This window comes from Procambarus clarkii, chromosome 22 (assembly GCF_040958095.1).
Source record: "Procambarus clarkii isolate CNS0578487 chromosome 22, FALCON_Pclarkii_2.0, whole genome shotgun sequence".
In the NCBI taxonomy this organism is placed as follows: Eukaryota; Metazoa; Arthropoda; class Malacostraca; order Decapoda; family Cambaridae; genus Procambarus; species Procambarus clarkii.
In genome coordinates this window covers 5889910-5906623 of record NC_091171.1, presented here as the reverse complement: position 1 = coordinate 5906623, position 16714 = coordinate 5889910, and the positions used below count along the sequence as shown (strand labels likewise).

Below are 16714 nucleotides of genomic sequence, written 5' to 3'. Positions count from 1 at the left end.
TATGGCGGTGTGTCCACTCACAGGATGAGTGGCGCTGCCCAATACTGTCACTATGGCGGTGTGTCCACTCACAGGATGAGTGGCGCTGCCCAATACTGTCACTATGGCGGTGTGTCCACTCAAAGGATGAGTGGCGCTGCCCAATACTGTCACTATGGCGGTGTGTCCACTCACAGGATGAGTGACGCTGCTCAATACTATCACTATGGCGGTGTGTCCACTCACAGGATGAGTGGCGCAGCCCAATACTGTCACTATGGTGGTGTGTCCACTCACAGGATGAGTGGCGCTGCCCAATACTGTCACTATGGCGGTGTGTTCACTCACAGGATGAGTGACGCTGTTCAATACTATCACTATGGCGGTGTGTCCACTCACAGGATGAGTGGCGCTGCCCAATACTATCACTATGGCGGTGTGTCCACTCACAGGATGAGTGGCGCTGCCCAATACTGTCACTATGGCGGTGTGTCCACTCACAGGATGAGTGGCGCTGCCTGTTACGGCCCTCTCGGGACGCAACAGGGTTCTCACTCTGATGTAGTTAGAGGAAGATATATATCCGGCCCCAAGCCAGTAGAGGCTATCAAGGGATGCGATCCGTGACGCAAGTAACTTAAAGGGAGTAGGGAAAGAAAGGTAAGAACTTAATATAATATAATATAACCTTCACCATTTAAATATATAAAAGTAAAACGTACACAAGGGGGAGGGGTATTAACACTTTACAAAGGGGGTCAACACTGTAGTCTTCTGCTGGAGACTATGGATCCTTGAAGCTAGGTGCTGAGTCCGCGGTGCTTTCTTCGTGGCCTCAAGACGTGTCCTCTGAGAACGCCGAGCCTACCCTGGCCACAGGTCAGCCTCAACACAGGTCCACTGGGGGCACCGTCGTGGAGGCCGTCAACCACACGTCCAGCAGGTCTGCTGGCAGGTACTGAGCCACCAAGGCTGGTACGGCCACTCCACGAACGATAAAAGGGGTACGCCCTAGACAGGAGTCTCGTGTGATATCACCAATCACCCTCCTGTCCTCAATACCCCAGTGGATTATCGTCTCCAACCGTCGGTCCCGGGTAAATCCTTCCACTGCCACTCCACTGGCAGGCTTAACACACCACAGTGTTCTTCCGGGGGGACGACGTCACAACAGCTGCAGCAAACTTCACAGTATGGAGACTGGCTGCCTCGGGTAGACTGACTTCACCTTCAACACAGTGGTCCCAGGTCGGCTCTGTAAGCAGACACGTCATCAATAACTGGGACACTAATACACCACACTCACAGGCTCAGATACTAACACCTGACGTATCCAGTCCATAGATGGCGCTGTCGTCGGAGCACCACCTCACCAGAGGTCAGGAGCGGCAGTGTTGAGCGCTGAACCAGACTGGAAACTGGTCCTCGAGGCCAGTACACGCTGTCCTCACTAGGTGTCGTCGTTCATTTGGCGGGGGTTTCGGGAGCTGACCCACAGATGGCGTGTTTGTCACTGCTCCAGGCTCGGACGCTGAATCCGGGTCCGTAACACCTCCCTACCAAAAAGAATTTGGTTTGGGGTTCTATAAAAAACACAAACCAAATTAGCAGGGCGACACAACTCCAAATGGACTTACTTATACTATGAACTGGAGTGATGAGGCTGTCTTGTCCACAGAACTTTTCTACTAGCCATTTCCGGCACAACGGGAACTTGCAGATAGAAGGCAATGATCTGCCTGACGTAATCTTCCACACCTTCACCGTCTCCACCGAGATGTTAATCCGGAGCATAACCTCACACCTCTCGAGTAAGGATCGGTGTAGACACGATCTGGGGTGACTCGACACTTCCTTATGTCGTGGCACCGATGATGGCTGACCACAGACGGCATTTCTGGTGCCAGTCCGATGGTCCTTCAGGGAGACAGGAACCTGGAATACAGGGGTCTGATAATTCAGAGTGATAGCGACCGCGAGTAAAACAGTACTTACAGCATACTCTACTAGGTCCACACCTAGTCCCAACGGGGCTGTTCGTACGTCGCAGGTGGCATTCGCTCTGCCACCGTCAGGTCGACCAACGTTCCACATAACGCTGCATTGAGGCTCAGCAGTCACGCGGGGGATGTCAACCTGTCGGAAACAGTCACTCACATTATCACATGTCGTACCTCCTGTATCATCTATTACCTCCCAGGTCCCTTCTTCAACTGCAACACTTGCAGTACAAATCTCCAATCCCTGGGACCTCTTCGCGATGTTCATGGGAGCCATCATTCGTCGGGTCGTCCACCGGTCCTTACTGAGAACACAGAGAACACATAGGAGAACAAAACAAAATACCGGTAGGAAACATTCGGCAATTCGAGGGATAAGTTTCCTGAGCTTGTCATGTCCATAGCCGGCGCCATCCACTAGCCTGGCTTGGACAGAAGAGGGCACTAGACCTTTTGAACACACCTCACATACCTCTGACGTCTGGGGAATCTCTGGCTGGTCCACTACACGCTGCAACTTGCCATACCGCAAGCACACATCCGCCTTCGCTCCAGACTCGTTGGTATCCGTGGGTGCCTGCACACAAGGCCTCTCTTCTAGCTCAGGTACTTCTGCCATCGTAACCTCATGTTCCTTGTCAAGAGAAGAATCAGGAGACACTGCTAGATAACTGTCGATCTGCGGATGAGAGGACAAATTAGACATGTTCAAATCCGGGTCTGTCTTTACCTGGACATTACCATTGCCTGTTGTCACCTCCGACCTTGCTGTTCTGGTAGACTCGTCCGCAACCTTGGGACGATTGGTGCTCCAATCTGTCACCAAGTCGTTGGCTAGTACCACGTCAATCCCAGCCACAGGGAGGGTATCGACTACTGCCAACTCACTTGTGCCGCTGAAATAAGGCGAGTCAAGATGTACTGGCACTAAGGGGGCGATATACTGTGTTCTCAGAAACCCAACCAGGATAACCTCTGGTCTCCCATCCACACTTACTCCCTCGGGTAACGAGCTCTTCACGATCAGGGACTGGGCTGCTCCACTATCTCTGAGCACTACAACTGATCTACCAGTATGATCACTCGTTACATACCCGCATGAAGTGTGAGGGGCAAACAAACTTGGTTCTTCCTGCTTCATCGTAGACTGGTTTCCTGCTGGTGGTGTAACACAGCTCATCAACATCACCTCCCTTCGTGCGCTGCCACCTCTTCTGTCTCGGCACCTAGCAGCTATGTGCCCTTTCTGCCCACAAGTCCAGCACACCATATTCCTCCTCGGGCTCCGGTGTTTCGGACTGCTAGGACTTGTTCTTCGGGGGCTACTTGGGGGCGTCTTCTTAGCACTTCGTGGGACGGGTCTTTCTTCTTCTTCGTCGTGAGGTCTGTCAAACCGGCGCTGGTAATTCCTCGGGACGTACTTAGCAGACGGCCTATGAGTCAGGATGTACTCTTCAGCCATGGTGGCTGCTGCACTCAAGGTCTCTACCTGCTGTTCCTCCAAGTACGTCTTGAGGTCTCCAGATAAACAATCCTTGAAGTCCTCGAGCAGAATCAGCTGTTCGAGGTCTTCCCTGGTCTCCACCTTCCGAGAGGCACACCATTCCTGGAAAAGTCGCTCCTTGATTGTGGCGAATTCGGTAAAAGTGTGCTCTGAGGTCTTCTTCAGGTTTCTGAACTTTTGCCTATAAGCCTCAGGTACCAATTGGTACGCCATGAGCACAACTTTCTTCACCTTGTCATAATCGCTGGAGTCGTCAAGGGATAACGTAGAGTAGGCAATTTGGGCCTTCCCAGTCAAGACTGACTGTATCATGATGGCCCAATTCTCCCTTGGCCACTCCAAAGAGGCAGCGACTTTCTCGAAGGCTGCAAAGAATTTTGACACTTCCTTCTCATGGAATTTGGGGACCATTTTGATGTTGCGTACCGGATCGAAGCTACTGGTGTCCGTTGTTTGCCTCCGACCACCGCCTAATCGCAATACTTCTAGTTCATGTTGTCTCTCTCTTTCCTCCCTTTCTCGCTCTCGTTCTTCTCTCTCTCGTCTCTCTTCTCTTTCTCGTTCTTCTCTCTCTCGTTTCTCTTCTCTTTCTCGTTCTTCTCTCTCTCGTTCTCGTTCTTCTCTCTCTCGTCTCTCTTCTCTTTCTCGTTCTTCTCTTTCTCTTTCTCGTTTCTCTTCTCTCTCTCTCTCTGCTTTCCTTTCTTCTAATTCTAAACGTCTCATCTCTAATTCTTTATCTTGTCTCTCTCGTTCCATTTCTAATTTCTTCCATTCTATTTCACGATTGATCTCTAGGGCACGCATCTTGACTGTTAAGAAGCTGATATTAAGCTCGCCTGCATCACTGTCAACGTCGCTGCCCTTATCTTCTTTTTCCGTGGAAGCTATGTCTGCACTTTCCTTTGTACTAGGAGTCTCGCCTTCCTGTTTCTCTTCTGCCTTCAGGTGCCGGTGTACCTTGGACAAGATCTCCACACGGGAATCACTGGCACGGATCTTGATCTCCAGGTAGGCGCTCACTAGTACAAGCTCTGGTTTACTCAGATATTTTAATCTGGCAAGACAATCTTCTCTGTTCAGAAAAGCCTGAACCTCGTCCAGATCATCGATGGTGGCTTTGTCTGCCATTGTCACAGATGGAACACTTAGCACTTGACACACTGAGCACTGTTCTACGCCAATATTGCACTTTATCGCACCAAACACTGCACTTGCCAATATTGCACGTAATCACTTCGGGCACCGCACTACCCAATATTGCACTGAGTCCAAGCGAACACTTCGCTCTACAATATTACACTAAATCACTGAGCACCGCACTAGTCAATATTGCACTTAATCGCTTAATCACAGCGAGCACCGCACGGCACAATATCGCACTTAGTCACTCTGAGCACCGCACAGGACGTATAACGTCACAATCGTCACACAGGGGGAATTATATACAGGGATTACGCCACTTCACCACCCCTGTCAAACATACTTAACAAGGGGACGGATCCCGCTGGGGATGCCAATTATGTTACGGCCCTCTCGGGACGCAACAGGGTTCTCACTCTGATGTAGTTAGAGGAAGATATATATCCGGCCCCAAGCCAGTAGAGGCTATCAAGGGATGCGATCCGTGACGCAAGTAACTTAAAGGGAGTAGGGAAAGAAAGGTAAGAACTTAATATAATATAATATAACCTTCACCATTTAAATATATAAAAGTAAAACGTACACAAGGGGGAGGGGTATTAACACTTTACAAAGGGGGTCAACACTGTAGTCTTCTGCTGGAGACTATGGATCCTTGAAGCTAGGTGCTGAGTCCGCGGTGCTTTCTTCGTGGCCTCAAGACGTGTCCTCTGAGAACGCCGAGCCTACCCTGGCCACAGGTCAGCCTCAACACAGGTCCACTGGGGGCACCGTCGTGGAGGCCGTCAACCACACGTCCAGCAGGTCTGCTGGCAGGTACTGAGCCACCAAGGCTGGTACGGCCACTCCACGAACGATAAAAGGGGTACGCCCTAGACAGGAGTCTCGTGTGATATCACCAATCACCCTCCTGTCCTCAATACCCCAGTGGATTATCGTCTCCAACCGTCGGTCCCGGGTAAATCCTTCCACTGCCACTCCACTGGCAGGCTTAACACACCACAGTGTTCTTCCGGGGGGACGACGTCACAACAGCTGCAGCAAACTTCACAGTATGGAGACTGGCTGCCTCGGGTAGACTGACTTCACCTTCAACACAGTGGTCCCAGGTCGGCTCTGTAAGCAGACACGTCATCAATAACTGGGACACTAATACACCACACTCACAGGCTCAGATACTAACACCTGACGTATCCAGTCCATAGATGGCGCTGTCGTCGGAGCACCACCTCACCAGAGGTCAGGAGCGGCGGTGTTGAGCGCTGAACCAGACTGGAAACTGGTCCTCGAGGCCAGTACACGCTGTCCTCACTAGGTGTCGTCGTTCATTTGGCGGGGGTTTCGGGAGCTGACCCACAGATGGCGTGTTTGTCACTGCTCCAGGCTCGGACGCTGAATCCGGGTCCGTAACACTGCCCAATACTGTCGCTATGGCGGTGTGATCACTCACAGGATGAGTGGCGCTGCCCCATACTGTCACTATGGCGGTGTGTCCACTCACAGGATGAGTGACGCTGCTCAATACTGTCACTATGGCGGTGTGTCCACTCACAGGATGAGTGGCGCTGCCCCATACTGTCACTATGGCGGTGTGTCCACTCACAGGATGAGTGGCGCTGCCCCATACTGTCACTATGGCGGTGTGTCCACTCACAGGATGAGTGACGCTGCTCAATACTGTCACTATGGTTGTGTGTCCACTCACAGGATGAGTGGCGCTGCCCAGTACTGTCACTATGGCGGTATGTCCACTCACAGGATGAGTGGCGCTGCCCAATACTGTCACTATGGCGGTGTGTCCACTCACAGGATGAGTGGCGCTGCCCAATACTGTCACTATGGCGGTGTGTCCACTCACAGGATGAGTGGCGCTGCCCCATACTGTCACTATGGCGGTGTTTCCACTCACAGGATGAGTGGCGCTGCCCAATACTGTCTCTATGGCGGTGTGTCCACTCACAGGATGAGTGGCGCTGCCCAATACTGTCACTATGGCGGTGTGTTCACTCACAAGATGAGTGGCGCTGCCCAATACTGTCACTATGGCGGTGTGTCCACTCACAGGATGAGTGGCGCTGCCCAATACTGTCACTATGGCGGTGTGTCCACTCAAAGGATGAGTGGCGCTGCCCAATACTGTCACTATGGCGGTGTGTCCACTCACAGGATGAGTGACGCTGCTCAATACTATCACTATGGCGGTGTGTCCACTCACAGGATGAGTGGCGCAGCCCAATACTGTCACTATGGTGGTGTGTCCACTCACAGGATGAGTGGCGCTGCCCAATACTGTCACTATGGCGGTGTGTTCACTCACAGGATGAGTGACGCTGCTCAATACTATCACTATGGCGGTGTGTCCACTCACAGGATGAGTGGCGCTGCCCAATACTATCACTATGGCGGTGTGTCCACTCACAGGATGAGTGGCGCTGCCCAATACTGTCACTATGGCGGTGTGTCCACTCACAGGATGAGTGGCGCTGCCCAATACTGTCGCTATGGCGGTGTGATCACTCACAGGATGAGTGGCGCTGCCCCATACTGTCACTATGGCGGTGTGTCCACTCACAGGATGAGTGACGCTGCTCAATACTGTCACTATGGCGGTGTGTCCACTCACAGGATGAGTGGCGCTGCCCCATACTGTCACTATGGCGGTGTGTCCACTCACAGGATGAGTGGCGCTGCCCCATACTGTCACTATGGCGGTGTGTCCACTCACAGGATGAGTGACGCTGCTCAATACTGTCACTATGGTTGTGTGTCCACTCACAGGATGAGTGGCGCTGCCCAGTACTGTCACTATGGCGGTATGTCCACTCACAGGATGAGTGGCGCTGCCCAATACTGTCACTATGGCGGTGTGTCCACTCACAGGATGAGTGGCGCTGCCCAATACTGTCACTATGGCGGTGTGTCCACTCACAGGATGAGTGGCGCTGCCCCATACTGTCACTATGGCGGTGTTTCCACTCACAGGATGAGTGGCGCTGCCCAATACTGTCTCTATGGCGGTGTGTCCACTCACAGGATGAGTGGCGCTGCCCAATACTGTCACTATGGCGGTGTGTTCACTCACAAGATGAGTGGCGCTGCCCAATACTGTCACTATGGCGGTGTGTCCACTCACAGGATGAGTGGCGCTGCCCAATACTGTCACTATGGCGGTGTGTCCACTCACAGGATGAGTGGCGCTGCCCCATACTGTCACTATGGCGGTGTGTCCACTCACAGGATGAGTGACGCTGCTCAATACTATCACTATGGCGGTGTGTCCACTCACAGGATGAGTGGCGCTGCCCAATACTGTCACTATGGCGGTGTGTCCACTCACAGGATGAGTGGCGCTGCCCAGTACTGTCACTATGGCGGTGTGTCCACTCACAGGATGAGTGGCGCTGCCCCATACTGTCACTATGGCGGTGTGTCCACTCACAGGATGAGTGGCGCTGCCCAATACTGTCACTATGGCGGTGTGTCCACTCACAGGATGAGTGACGCTGCCCAATACTGTCACTATGGCGGTGTGTCCACTCACAGGATGAGTGGCGCTGCCCAATAAACTCCTCCCTCGGGGCAAAATTTAAGATTTAAAAATCTTTAAACCTTTTCTCCTTGTGAGTGCATCTTCATGTGAAGGTTCCGTGCTGGTGATGCCGTAGGAGCTCTACCGGTGATTGATTTAATTCTCTATTAATTTGTAATGGACTGTATTTTAATTTGATTTATTACTTATAAATTTGGAGTGGACTGTATGTTTAATTTAATATCAACAGTAAAATTCCTTCCTCACAAATTTTGGGTTATAATGATTAAGTTTGGTTATAATTTCCTGTGTCAGATCATTAACATATATTAAGAACAGGTTGGGCTCTAGAACTGACCCTTGTGGTACTTCACTCGTAACATCTCTCCACTCTGATCTGCTCTCACTGTAACCTTTGGCTTCCTTCCTGAGAGGTACTCTCTGACCCATCTTAGGACTCTTCAAGACATGCCAGCCTGCTTTTCTAGTTTGCGTAGGATTATTTCATGCAGGACCGTATCAAATGCCTTCTGACAGTTAAGGAAAATGCAGTTTACCCATCCCTCTCTTGTTTGATTTCTATCATTGAGTTGTAGAACTCTGGCAAGTTTGTCACGCAAGATTTTCCTCGGTTAAAACTACTCTGGTGCCTTGAGACAACATTGATCTCTTCTAAACGTTATACTAGTCTGCTTTGGATCACTCTAGCAACATGTTAGTGATAAAGGTCTGTAACTTAACGGTTTATGCCCCCCCCCCTCCTTGTAGGTTGCCACAACATTAGCCATGTTACGGCCCTCTTAGGTCGCAACGGGGTTCTTTCTCTGATGTTAATAGAGTTTGGGTATCTGGCCCCAAGTTAGTAGTGGCTTTCAAGGGGTGTGTTCCGTAACACAAGTAAATTAAAGGGGAAGGGATAAAACTGCTCTTAAACTTAAATATATAATTATTCCGTCACCAATAAATAAGTATATAAACCGTCACAAGCGGGGTTGCTATTACTACACTTATTTACAATAACTTCTTCGAAGACACGGGATGCTCCACGGTGCTCAACGATGCTTAGCCCTTGATCCTCTTCTCGTAGCCTCTCGACGAATCCGTAGATTCTCTCTCTGCGAGTCTACCCCGGCCACAGGCCAGCCAAATCACAATCCCACTGGGTGCACCGTCGTGGAGGCCGTCAACCACAAATCCAGCCTATAGCTGGCAGGTTCCAATCAGCAACGCTGCGTAGGCCACTCCACGACCGATACTAGGGTTGCGAGCCCTAGGCAGGAGCCTCGTGTGATTCCACAGATCACTCTCCTCACCACAACACCCCAGTGGCTAGTCTTCTCCACCAGTCAGCCCCGGGTACGACAATCCCTGGCTCTGCCACCTCACAGGCAGGCTAACACAACAGTGTTCATCCGGGGGGGTGACACAGCTTCAGCAGCAAATGCGTGGAGGTTCTACGGCTGCCTTGGGTAGACTGATCCAACGTCCATTACAGCAGTCCCAGGTCGACTCTCTAATCAGACACGTCATCAGTACTAGTTACACTCTAGGGCACCTCACAGGCTTAGACACAAACGCCCACCTATCCACTCCATAGATGGCGTTGCTGTCTAAGCGCCACCTCACCAGAGGTCAGCAGTGGCTAAGTCACGAGCTGATTAGGACGGGAAACTAGCCCTTGTGGCCGGTATATCTCGCCCTCACTAGATGGCGTCGTCCATTTGGAGGGGGTTTCGGGAGCTGACCCACAGATGGCGCGGTCGTCACTGCTCCATGCTCGGACGCTGGGCTCGGGTCCGTAACAAGCCATTTTCCAGCTTTCAGGAAGTTCTTCCGTTTCTAGAGAGGAATTAATTATGGCAAGTGGGCTGCACAATGCTTCAGCTGCCTCTAGTAGTATCCATTGTGATACTTTGTCTGGTCCCACGGCTTTTGTCACATAGTTCCTGCAGTTGCTGCTGCTGGCCTCACTGTTATTTCAGTGAGGCTTTCATGTGGAATTTCCCGATCAGTTTGTGTTGTGAACTCTGGTGGCTGATCAGGTTCCAGCTTGAATTACACACAGAGATCACACTAACGTGATGCATCATATGAACAAATCCACAAGGGCCGTGACGAGGATTTGTCACGGCCCTTGTGTATTTGTTCATTTGATGCATCACGTTAGTGTGATCTCTGTGTGTGATGATGTAAGGGCGAAGAGGGAGAACGGCCTATTGACATAGCTCGGGTGCAGGGGGAAGGGGTGTAAAAGCCTGGTTTGTGCCTCGGAGAGGCTAAGGGATCCAGTAAGCTCAGTAGAACTTCGGTTTCAACCCTTTTATCCTGTCGTAGCTCAGTCGATTAATTCAGTGTCTGGGATGCTCCCGGACGCAGGTTCGTATCCTCGTCACGGCCCTTGTGGATTTGTTTCCAGCTTGAATACGTCCTTAAAGCTTTTGTTAAGTTCCTCACACACTTACCATTTTCCGTGTGTCGTCCCCCACTTTTTGTCGTCTGATAACCTGCTCATTAACAGCCATCTTCCTCCTCGTATGACTGTGGAACAGTGTTGGCTGGGACTTAGCCTTGTAGGCAGTGTCATTCTCGTACTGTTTTTCTGCCACTCCTCTAGTTTCTGTCTACTCATTTCTGGCCTCTTTATTTACATTGTGATTTCCATCTGTAAGGTTTCTCTATACTTATTACATGCTCTTTTGCCTCCAGACACCCTTGAACTATGGGGTAATGTTCATCTTAATAAATAAATAATAATTTTTTATTCAGGAAAAGTACATACATAGTTGATTTACAAACATAATGTTGGATTCCTAGAGGTAATACATACAATACCTAAAGTCACTAGTACCCACAGCGTTTCAGGGAAGGTGAGGGGATAAAACACTTTGACTAAAAGTTAATAATTGCGATTAGGTATAGCAAGCATTGTCTTGCTTCCCTTAACACTTAGTGGAGGTATTAATCCACCTTCAGCCTGTTTGAGTCTGTCCGTTATGTACTCCATCATGTCATGTGTGGATTTTCCTCCGAGTTGTCTTCCCCATTATCTCCGCCTCAGGTATTCTCTGACACTTTGGTAATTCTCTTCCAAGTTGTCCCCTGGTCACCCCTTTCTGTGGTCTTCATTGTCACTGTTCACAGACTAAGACACAGCGGTCACTGGCTTCTAATGGTAGTTTTTGGTCAATATTTTTGACTGTCCTTCTGTGACGAAAAGGACCATGTAGAGGAGGACCATGTAGAGGACCATGTGCAGGAGGACCGTGTAGAGGAGGACCATGTAGAGGACCATGTGGAGGAGGACCGTGTAGAGGAGGACAATGTAGAGGACCATGTGGAGGAGGACCGTGTAGAGGAGGACAATGTAGAGGAGGACCGTGTAGAGGAGGACCATGTGGAGGAGGACCGTGTAGAGGAGGACCATGTAGAGGACCATGTGGAGGAGGACCGTGTAGAGGAGGACCATGTAGAGGAGGACCGTGTAGAGGAGGACCATGTGGAGGAGGACCGTGTAGAGGAGGACCATGTAGAGGACCATGTGGAGGAGGACCGTGTAGAGGAGGACCATGTAGAGGACCATGTGGAGGAGGACCGTGTAGAGGAGGACCATGTAGAGGACCATGTGGAGGAGGACCGTGTAGAGGAGGACAATGTAGAGGACCATGTGGAGGAGGACCGTGTAGAGGAGGACCATGTGGAGGAGGACCGTGTAGAGGAGGACCATGTGGAGGAGGACCATGTAGAGGAGGACCGTGTAGAGGAGGACCATGTAGAGGAGGACCGTGTGGAGGAGGACCGTGTAGAGGAGGACCGTGTAGAGGAGGACCGTGTAGAGGAGGACCATGTGGAGGAGGACCGTGTAGAGGAGGACCATGTGGAGGAGGACCGTGTAGAGGAGGACCGTGTAGAGGAGGACCGTGTAGAGGAGGACCATGTAGAGGAGGACCGTGTAGAGGAGGACCATGTGGAGGAGGACCGTGTAGAGGAGGACCATGTGGAGGAGGACCATGTAGAGGAGGACCATGTGGAGGAGGACCATGTAGAGGAGGACCATGTGGAGGAGGACCATGTAGAGGAGGACCGTGTAGAGGAGGACCATGTGGCGGAGGACCGTGTAGAGGAGGACCTTGTAGAGGAGGACCGTGTAGAGGAGGACCATGTGGAGGAGGACCATGTAGAGGAGGACCATGTGGAGGAGGACCATGTAGAGGAGGACCGTGTAGAGGAGGACCGTGTAGAGGAGGACCATGTGGAGGAGGACCATGTAGAGGAGGACCATGTGGAGGAGGACCATGTAGAGGAGGACCGTGTAGAGGAGGACCGTGTAGAGGAGGACCATGTGGAGGAGGACCATGTAGAGGAGGACCGTGTAGAGGAGGACCATGTGGAGGAGGACCATGTAGAGGAGGACCGTGTAGAGGAGGACCGTGTAGAGGAGGACCATGTGGAGGAGGACCATGTAGAGGAGGACCGTGTAGAGGAGGACCATGTGGAGGAGGACCATGTAGAGGAGGACCGTGTAGAGGAGGACCATGTGGAGGAGGACCGTGTAGAGGAGGACCGTGTAGAGGAGGACCATGTGGAGGAGGACCATGTGGAGGAGGACCATGTAGAGGAGGACCGTGTGGAGGAGGACCGTGTAGAGGAGGACCATGTGGAGGAGGACCGTGTAGAGGAGGACCGTGTAGAGGAGGACCATGTAGAGGAGGACCGTGTAGAGGAGGACCATGTGGAGGAGGACCGTGTAGAGGAGGACCATGAGGAGGACCATGTAGAGGAGGACCATGTGGAGGAGGACCATGTAGAGGAGGACCATGTAGAGGAGGACCGTGTAGAGGAGGACCATGTGGAGGAGGACCATGTAGAGGAGGACCGTGTAGAGGAGGACCGTGTAGAGGAGGACCATGTGGAGGAGGACCATGTAGAGGAGGACCGTGTAGAGGAGGACCATGTGGAGGAGGACCATGTAGAGGAGGACCGTGTAGAGGAGGACCATGTGGAGGAGGACCATGTGGAGGAGGACCATGTAGAGGAGGACCGTGTAGAGGAGGACCATGTAGAGGAGGACCGTGTAGAGGAGGACCATGTGGAGGAGGACCGTGTAGAGGAGGACCATGTGGAGGAGGACCATGTAGAGGAGGACCATGTGGAGGAGGACCGTGTAGAGGAGGACCATGTGGAGGAGGACCGTGTAGAGGAGGACCGTGTAGAGGAGGACCATGTAGAGGAGGACCGTGTAGAGGAGGACCATGTGGAGGAGGACCGTGTAGAGGAGGACCATGTGGAGGAGGACCATGTAGAGGACGACCATGTGGAGGAGGACCGTGTAGAGGAGGACCGTGTAGAGGAGGACCATGTAGAGGAGGACCGTGTAGAGGAGGACCATGTGGAGGAGGACCGTGTAGAGGAGGACCATGTAGAGGAGGACCGTGTAGAGGAGGACCATGTGGAGGAGGACCATGTAGAGGAGGACCGTGTAGAGGAGGACCGTGTAGAGGAGGACCGTGTAGAGGAGGACCGTGTAGAGGAGGACCATGTAGAGGAGGACCGTGTAGAGGAGGACCGTGTAGAGGAGGACCGTGTAGAGGAGGACCGTGTAGAGGAGGACCGTGTAGAGGAGGACCGTGTAGAGGAGGACCGTGTAGAGGAGGACCGTGTAGAGGAGGACCGTGTAGAGGAGGACCGTGTAGAGGAGGACCGTGTAGAGGAGGACCATGTAGAGGAGGACCGTGTAGAGGAGGACCGTGTAGAGGAGGACCATGTGGAGGAGGACCGTGTAGAGGAGGACCGTGTAGAGGAGGACCATGTGGAGGAGGACCGTGTAGAGGAGGACCGTGTAGAGGAGGACCATGTGGAGGAGGACCGTGTAGAGGAGGACCGTGTAGAGGAGGACCGTGTAGAGGAGGACCGTGTAGAGGAGGACCGTGTAGAGGAGGACCGTGTGGAGGAGGACCGTGTAGAGGAGGACCGTGTAGAGGAGGACCGTGTGGAGGAGGACCATGTAGAGGAGGACCGTGTAGAGGAGGACCATGTGGAGGAGGACCGTGTAGAGGAGGACCATGTAGAGGAGGACCGTGTAGAGGAGGACCGTGTGGAGGAGGACCATGTAGAGGAGGACCATGTAGAGGACCATGTGGAGGAGGACCGTGTAGAGGAGGACCGTGTAGAGGAGGACCGTGTAGAGGAGGACCATGTAGAGGAGGACCATGTAGAGGAGGACCATGTGGAGGAGGACCGTGTAGAGGAGGACCGTGTAGAGGAGGACCGTGTGGAGGAGGACCGTGTAGAGGAGGACCGTGTAGAGGAGGACCGTGTAGAGGAGGGCCGTGTAGAGGAGGACCGTGTAGAGGAGGACCATGTGGAGGAGGACCATGTGGAGGAGGACCATGTGGAGGAGGACCGTGTGGAGGAGGACCGTGTAGAGGAGGACCATGTAGAGGAGGACCGTGTAGAGGAGGACCGTGTAGAGGAGGACCGTGTAGAGGAGGACCATGTGGAGGAGGACCGTGTAGAGGAGGACCATGTGGAGGAGGACCGTGTAGAGGAGGACCATGTGGAGGAGGACCGTGTAGAGGAGGACCGTGTAGAGGAGGACCGTGTAGAGGAGGACCATGTGGAGGAGGACCGTGTAGAGGAGGACCATGTGGAGGAGGACCGTGTAGAGGAGGACCATGTGGAGGAGGACCGTGTAGAGGAGGACCATGTAGAGGAGGACCGTGTAGAGGAGGACCGTGTAGAGGAGGACCGTGTGGAGGAGGACCATGTGGAGGAGGACCGTGTAGAGGAGGACCGTGTAGAGGAGGACCATGTGGAGGAGGACCATGTAGAGGAGGACCGTGTAGAGGAGGACCATGTAGAGGAGGACCATGTGGAGGAGGACCGTGTGGAGGAGGACCATGTAGAGGAGGACCGTGTAGAGGAGGACCGTGTAGAGGAGGACCATGTGGAGGAGGACCATGTAGAGGAGGACCATGTGGAGGAGGACCGTGTGGAGGAGGACCATGTAGAGGAGGACCATGTGGAGGAGGACCGTGTAGAGGAGGACCGTGTAGAGGAGGACCGTGTAGAGGAGGACCATGTGGAGGAGGACCATGTAGAGGAGGACCGTGTAGAGGAGGACCGTGTAGAGGAGGACCGTGTAGAGGAGGACCGTGTAGAGGAGGACCGTGTAGAGGAGGACCGTGTGGAGGAGGACCATGTGGAGGAGGACCATGTAGAGGAGGACCGTGTAGAGGAGGACCGTGTAGAGGAGGACCGTGTAGAGGAGGACCGTGTAGAGGAGGACCGTGTAGAGGAGGACCGTGTAGAGGAGGACCATGTGGAGGAGGACCATGTAGAGGAGGACCATGTGGAGGAGGACCATGTAGAGGAGGACCGTGTAGAGGAGGACCGTGTAGAGGAGGACCGTGTAGAGGAGGACCGTGTAGAGGAGGACCATGTGGAGGAGGACCATGTAGAGGAGGACCGTGTAGAGGAGGACCGTGTAGAGGAGGACCGTGTAGAGGAGGACCGTGTAGAGGAGGACCGTGTAGAGGAGGACCGTGTAGAGGAGGACCATGTGGAGGAGGACCATGTAGAGGAGGACCGTGTAGAGGAGGACCGTGTAGAGGAGGACCATGTAGAGGAGGACCGTGTAGAGGAGGACCATGTAGAGGAGGACCGTGTAGAGGAGGACCGTGTAGAGGAGGACCGTGTAGAGGAGGACCATGTAGAGGAGGACCGTGTAGAGGAGGACCGTGTAGAGGAGGACCGTGTAGAGGACCATGTAGAGGAGGACCGTGTAGAGGAGGACCGTGTAGAGGAGGACCATGTGGAGGAGGACCATGTAGAGGAGGACCGTGTAGAGGAGGACCGTGTAGAGGAGGACCATGTGGAGGAGGACCATGTAGAGGAGGACCGTGTAGAGGAGGACCGCGTAGAGGAGGACCGTGTAGAGGAGGACCGTGTAGAGGAGGACCGTGTAGAGGAGGACCGTGTAGAGGAGGACCATGTGGAGGAGGACCATGTGGAGGAGGACCGTGTAGAGGAGGACCGTGTAGAGGAGGACCGTGTAGAGGAGGACCGTGTAGAGGAGGACCGTGTAGAGGAGGACCATGTGGAGGAGGACCATGTGGAGGAGGACCGTGTAGAGGAGGACCGTGTAGAGGAGGACCGTGTAGAGGAGGACCGTGTAGAGGAGGACCATGTGGAGGAGGACCGTGTAGAGGAGGACCATGTAGAGGAGGACCATGTGGAGGAGGACCGTGTAGAGGAGGACCGTGTAGAGGAGGACCGTGTAGAGGAGGACCATGTAGAGGAGGACCATGTGGAGGAGGACTGTGTAGAGGAGGACCGTGTGGAGGAGGACCGTGTAGAGGAGGACCATGTAGAGGAGGACCATGTGGAGGAGGACCGTGTAGAGGAGGACCATGTAGAGGAGGACCATGTGGAGGAGGACCGTGTAGAGGAGGACCGTGTAGAGGAGGACCGTGTAGAGGAGGACCATGTAGAGGAGGACCATGTAGAGGAGGACCATGTAGAGGAGGACCGTGTAGAGGAGGACCATGTAGAGGAGGACCATGT

General features: G+C 53.2%; 1 protein-coding gene across 1 annotated transcript in view; it reads left to right on the top strand.

Moving 5' to 3' along the window:
• The first annotated feature begins 11162 nt into the window (after positions 1 to 11162).
• Positions 11163 to 16714, top strand: part of LOC138367637 (rhoptry surface protein CERLI2-like) — a 6849-nt gene continuing 1297 nt past the window's right edge. Inside the window, exons 1-2 of the mRNA XM_069329364.1 lie at positions 11163 to 11228; positions 11370 to 11559. Coding sequence (XP_069185465.1) covers positions 11163 to 11228; positions 11370 to 11559 — 256 coding nt within the window. The remainder of the gene's footprint in view (positions 11229 to 11369; positions 11560 to 16714) is intronic.